Source organism: Phaseolus vulgaris, chromosome 8, assembly GCF_000499845.2.
Source record: "Phaseolus vulgaris cultivar G19833 chromosome 8, P. vulgaris v2.0, whole genome shotgun sequence".
Classification (NCBI taxonomy): Eukaryota; Viridiplantae; Streptophyta; class Magnoliopsida; order Fabales; family Fabaceae; genus Phaseolus; species Phaseolus vulgaris.
The window spans coordinates 8,290,354-8,297,258 of record NC_023752.2 but is presented as its reverse complement, the minus strand read 5'-3'; the positions used below and the strand labels follow the sequence as shown (position 1 = coordinate 8,297,258).

Sequence of the window (6,905 nt, the reverse complement as noted above, 5' to 3'; positions counted from 1 at the left end):
TAGGAAAAGGTGATCGAACTTACCACTACGAGTATTAATACCGAAAAACTTAAATTATTAAAAAAAAATTATCTAATGTTATCATTTTAAATAATTTTTTCATAGTACAATTGTTTTTTATCAGTAAAGAAAGAATGAGTAAATTGGAGTATTTAAGGGATACTTCAACCCTATTGCAAAAGATTATTTCTAATTGCTCAAAACAACTTGTTTCAACAACATAAAGAGTCCATATAACTCACTTGTTCTTACATAACCCCAACAAAATCATTTTTCTTTCTTACAAAATGTCAAACAAAATAATAAATATAAGATGTCTTTCCACAAGGCAAAAAAATTGAATTGCAAATTGTTGCCCACATTTAGTTACACATCCCAACTAAACAATTTAATTTCTCCGACTTTTCAATTCAATATCAATAACCTCATAATAAGATGAAACACATGCTCATGTTGTTGTGAATGATAAAATGTGGATAGAATCAATGTTTGAAAACCGTAAAATATAATATATTTAATAAATTCAAATTGTTTAAGTGAAATCTAAAACAATAAAACTTGTATAATGTGATATTTGAAAAAAGTAACAAAAACATACAAATTAAACTTTTTCAACTAAAATTAATTTATACATCGGTATTTTGTAATAGGTTTTCATATACACTTTCTTTAAAAAATTGTATATAAAGTAATTTTAGTATATAAAAAAACTCATTTTTTTCTTATTTTTCTAACTTCAAAATATTTATGAAGAAGTTATCAACATATTTAAATCTTTAGTATTCTAGTTAATTAATTGTATGCCAACTCAATAACAACGACATATTTAATAACATTACTATATGTAGACTTTTGAATTAGTAATATATTTATATATTCATCATTGCTGCGGAAAAAAATGAGATACTTTTACAAGCTTATGCATCACTCATATAATAAATTCCAATAAATAAAACATGTCCATTTAGTTTAAGAAAAAAAAATCATTTTACTTTTAATCAAAATGGCAGTTTTTTTTCTTGATTTTAAATTTTAAAAAATATATAAATATGAGCTTTCAATTTTATCTCATCACATATTATACTGATATTAATTGAAAAATAATTATTATAAATTTTTAAAAATTTACTATACACATTTATTTGTGATTGGATGGCGTTATAGAATTATTTTCATTGTCAATGTTCAAAATTTCCCTCTTTTAAGTAATTAAAATTTAACTTTATTCTTTTCTAACACAATAAAAATAATAGTAAAATAAATTAAATTAAAAAAATTATTCTATGAATCCCACACAAAAAAAACTTTTATAGTCTTTTTTTAATTCACATTTATGACGTGTTTGAAATATTTTTTATCGATACAAAATTAATTAAATAAAAGAATAAAAAATGCGTATTCAACCGATCCAACTCTTTAGCCAAAATTCTCCTAAACTAAGATAAACATCACATCATCACGTATATTAACTAATTAGATATTATTTTAGAGACTAAAACATTATTATATCTAAATTAATTTTTATTATTGATAAATAGTTTTTAAATTTATATCTAATTAACTACCAACTTTAAAATTTAAATAATTATTAGATAAAACATTAGTAGCTAATTAAATATCAATTTAAAAATTATTTATCAATAATATAAACACATATAGATATCAACAATTTTGTAAATTCTGAAATAGTACATACACTATAAGAAAATCATTGAGTATAAACCAATTTTAGAGACAAAAAATAATTAGTTGTTATAGTGACTAAATTAGAAATTATTTTAGAGACTAAACAAATTATTCGTTTCTAAACTAATTTCTATTACCAATAAATAATTTATAAATTGTTATCTAATTAGTTATAAGGTTTTTTTATACCAAATTTAGAATCTAAATAATTAGTAATTAAAACATTGATAACTAATTAAATACCAATTTAAAAGGTATTTATCAATAAAAAAAATTAATTTAAAAATTAATAATTTTATATAAAGAAAACTTCGTTCAAATGACCATGTTAATGATTTAATTTTTTTTTCTCTTGTATTACTTAAAAAATATATTTTTATAAGCTTTTGTGAGTATCTATGTTGTTTGATGAATTATGAGTAATCAAAATAACATATGAATACATAATAATCACATATGAGTATATGATGTGTAAGGTTTAATTAGAATTAAAGTTAATTTCTTAATATTATTTATTTTAATATTGATATATAGTGAGTTATTTATCTTTATTTTCAAAAGCTTTTTTAAGTTTTGAAAATGTTTTAACTCTGAAAGTTCTTAATACACTAGTAACTTAAACTTGAAGTAACACTAAAAATATAGATAATTAATGATGAGTAGTTATTGTCTGGGATCTTCGAAGTCAATGAAATGCAATAACTAGGATAGATTCCTTTTGCTTCCATCATCTTCATTAGTTAATAGTTGAAAGAAGAAAGGAAAGAAAGAAGTGCACGAAAATGAAGAAATGTTCTTCTGAGATTCCACGTAGCAGAACCCTTCTCCTTCCTCTATGGTCATTGCACAAGAGATGCAGAGAACCGTTCAAACCAAGTTTTATATTTTTCATAATATTATATTATTAACTCCCCAGAATCAAGTATCTGCTGCTGAAATTGATGTGCTTCTTGTCTCATGCAGATTTCATCACTTATATTTTTTGTGGTGAAGCTTTTCTGGGTATATAATATTACTAGTTTATTCATTGTTTTCTGAAAGCAACATCTTCTTCTTTCATCTTGTTGAGTATTTAGATTTTGGATCCTCCTTCTTAATTTTGAACCATTCATCAGTATATGACATGGATTTAATGGTGTATAGAAAAGAGTGAGAGTGATAGATTTGGACCCCTCCTTTAACCATTCATTCTTCTTTATTATAAAAGTGAAGTCATTGACATTATTCTAGAATTGGTAGTTCACATGTCATTATCCATTTTTTTCATATGTATTCATTACTCATTTTTATATTTTATGTTTTTAGAATTTTATACATGAATATCCTGTTTCATTTTCATGTAAATAAATATATTTATCAATTCATTAGAATACTATCAAGTATATCTATGGTGATAAATTGTAGATTAAATTATTATATAAGAAAGTTATTAAATAAAAATTAATTTGAAAAAAAAATTACTAATTAAATTATATATTATTTTAATAATTAAAAAAATTATTAATATATAAAGTAATTTTTATTATTAATAAATAATTTTAAATTAATATCTAATTAGTTACCAACATTACAAGAAAAACTCAAATTACATACAGTCAAAATTCGTATATAACACACAAAATCCGTATGTAAAACATCGTTACATACGGATAAATCCGTATGTAAAATCTGTATGTAATTACATACGGATAAATCCGTATGTAATATCTGTATGTAATTACATACGGATAAATCCGTATGTAATATCCGTATGTAATTACATACGGATAAATCCGTATGTAATTACATAGAGATAAATCCGTATATAATATTCGTATGTAATTACATACGGATAAATTCGTGTGTAATATTCATATGTAAATCCGTATGTAATTAACGGATAAACTTACATATGGATAAATCCGTATGTAACATTCTACATAGCAGCATCAGCTTTTGTATTTGGAAGCACCCTATATTTTTTGTATTTAGAAGCACCCCATATTCTACACCTGCATATATTCATCAACATTTCAGTACATTCCAGTTTTCAGAAGACAAATATTCATCACATTCAATGTTGTCCATACATACAATACTTACTATTTCCAAATATCTAAAATGTATTTCATTAAAACAAAGTTCTAGAGAAGCTAATAATTATTATAATCTTCACCGAGTGAATTTTGTTGTTCATCATGATTACTATGATGTTGCACTTCATTTGACTGCTGATTCGGTTGAGTTGGTGGTGGGGTATTTGGCTGCTGAAAAAACTGTTGTGCTGCAGCCAAGGTTATCAAACTCTAGGGTTAACTCGTAAACCCTTACGAGTTTAAGAGTCAAGTGAAGGCTGGCGAGTCAACTCGGGAGCAAACTCGTTTTTGAGTAAACCCGAAGTTGACTCGGTCAAACTCGGCCAAACTCGCGAGTTTAGGGCCGAGTCACCGAGTTGCGGAAAATGGCCCTAGATTTTTAGGGTTTTACTTATCTGGTTCACGATCTCATCCTCTTCACTGTCGTCATCGTCATTCTCGTTGTGCCGCTCGTCGTCGTTCTCATCACGTCGCTCGTCGTCGCTCTGCACTGCACCGCGTCGCACCACATCACATCGCGTCGCTCCTTGCACCGTCGCTATCCTCTTCCCATTGTGCTGTTCGCGAAGCAATTCGTAGGAAAGTCTTGCTGTTGCGGTGAGGACAAATTGGATTAGGGTTTTTAAAATTAGGGTTTTTACTGCTCTGGACAGATGGGGTTTTTGTTTAATTAGGGTTTAAAATTAGGGTTTTTACTGCAGATTGGCTAATTGATGAAGATGTAGATGATCATGAAGATCTTGGAGATGATTTCCTCCTTAGAGAATTAGATGAATGAGACTTTTGTGTTGTTTGATAACCTTATTTTAAACTATAACATTTCTGTTGTTTTAGTTATTTTATTGGTGTATGAACTTGATGGTTTCAATATTATGGATTTGATATCATGAATTATTATTATTTTTCTAATTTTTTATGTGAAGTAGACTCTTACGAGTCTACGAGTCGAGTTTATTGGGCTCCCACGAGTCACAGTAGACTCTCGAGTTTGATAACCTTGGCTGCAACTGCTGCCTCAGGTGGTAGATATTGCATCATAAAGTTTTGAAAGTTTTGCAAGTTTTGAAACTTTGCATCCATGCGTTCAATATGCTGCTTAAGTTCAACAATTTCTTCTGAATCAACCTTCTTATTACTAGAAGATGGTTGTGTTTCTTGTAGGTAACAACTAACACAATCGTCCTGACAATCAACACGTCCAACCCCATATACTTGTCCCTTGTACCTTCCACCTACACTTTCTAACCAACAACGACTTCTCAATTTTTCCTCCTCAACAGGATCTATTGAGGTAGATTGTGACTAAGATAATGCTTGAGACAATCTACTTTCAAAATCTTCCTATTAAAATGAAAAATATTTGTTATCATACTAATTAATGTATATGAAAAAAAAGTTTAAAATAACTAACATGAGTATGCCTTGATCTATCATCAACAAAATCTCCAATGCTCTTTCGTATATGTGTTTGTTGAAACACTTCATCAACATGGATCGAGCGGCCAAGCTCCTCTGTCTATAAAGAAAACATTTCATAAATTAAGAAGATAATAATTAATCATAAATTAATATAAAAAAATTATATGGAAATCATACCATACGAATAGCGTGTTCATGAACACTAATAGATCCTCCAGTGTGCAGACATCCACCTTTTTCAGAAAAACAATTCTTTTTAGCTGTATCACATTTGGATCGATACACAGGCATGTTCCACTGTTCAAGGAGGTTGTTCCAAACATTATTGCCAATACATTCTGGTCGTTTACCTTCTTGGCGAGCATCTTTAAACATTTGTGAAAGGGTGTGAAAAACTTTTGTATGGAAATTTTTCTTAACTTATTCCTCGTCCTCAACCCTCCATGTGACCTTCCTCTACAAAACAACAAGAATCATCAATCCAAATTGTAAAATATAAAATTTTTAAATGGAATAAAAAACAAGTACCTTAAAACGTTGAAAAAATATATCTCGTTCACCCTTTCGGATTGCCCCCCATGCTGGCCATGGCTCACCAAATTGTTGTTTGATGCTGGCAGTGATGGCCTTTGATGCTATTTTTGATGGATAAAACCTAAATACCAAAACAAAGTTAGTCAAAATTATAAGACAATAATAATAAATTATATAAATTGAATTTTGTTATATTCTTACCCTCCCCCAATAGGCTGAATCAGAGGGCGATCACCAGCTGAGAGGACCTCGTCCTCTAAGTTATTCGCTGCAGAAGCTGAATGTGTCCCTCCAAGATTTGTATATGGGGATGGTGTAATATCTGGTGGGGTTGATGCATTAGAACCAACACGTGGAGATGGTGTTGATGCAATAGCATCTTGTACTGGTGGGGTGGATTGGGTAGCATCTGCTACTGGTGGGATAGATCCATGAACTGAAGAAGAAATAGGTGTATTGGGTTGACTGGATGATGGATTTTGGTTTTTAAATTGTGATAACAATTTTATCACATAATTTTTCCCCTTTTTTTGGTTGTTACTCGGTGATGGTTGATCAGAACCTCCTGATGACATCTATATATATTGCATGAAATGATAATGAAGGTTATATAAGTTTATCAATGAAGAAGAATATGTTGAATATAGTTTAATAAAAAAATTGAAATAAACATGTACAAATTTCATCAGCAAACATTAAACTCAAATTAATTGGAGTAATAAACAGTATATTAACAACAACAATACAATAGTAGTTCCTACAATAAATATTATTTGTTAACATTGGCTTCCTAAGTCTATTCAGAGCTAGAGATGTCAAAGTCATCTCCATATTCATCTTCACTTTCTCCCTCTTCATTGTCTTCTTCCCATTCATTTGTTTCTTCATCTATCTGATCTTGAAATGATGATACATTGTTTATGTCAACTTCTTCAAGCTCATCCTCTAAATCTTGTAATCCTAAAACCCTTTCAACTTCAATGACTTCATTAACATGTGACATTTCATCCACCTGATATGGCACTTCAACTTCTACATCATCAGAATCTATACTACCTCTGGGCTTCGTTTTGATTGCAACACACCAACCACGTTTGTCTTTGCGTGATGTTGGATATGGTACATAATAAACTTGTCGAACATTATGTGCAATGATAAAAGGATCAAATGGCACATATCTTCTGTCCATTC

General features: G+C 29.0%; 1 protein-coding gene across 1 annotated transcript; it reads right to left on the bottom strand.

Annotated features, from left to right (window-relative positions):
• Positions 1–4,730: 4,730 nt before the first annotated feature.
• On the bottom strand, positions 4,731–5,555 carry LOC137824519 (uncharacterized). Its single transcript, XM_068630186.1, has 3 exons — positions 5,358–5,555; positions 5,173–5,277; positions 4,731–5,063 (listed from the first exon to the last, which is right to left on the bottom strand). Exons 1-3 carry the CDS (start codon positions 5,553–5,555, stop codon positions 4,731–4,733), a joined length of 636 nt encoding a protein of 211 aa, XP_068486287.1.
• Between the last annotated feature and the right edge of the window lie 1,350 nt (positions 5,556–6,905).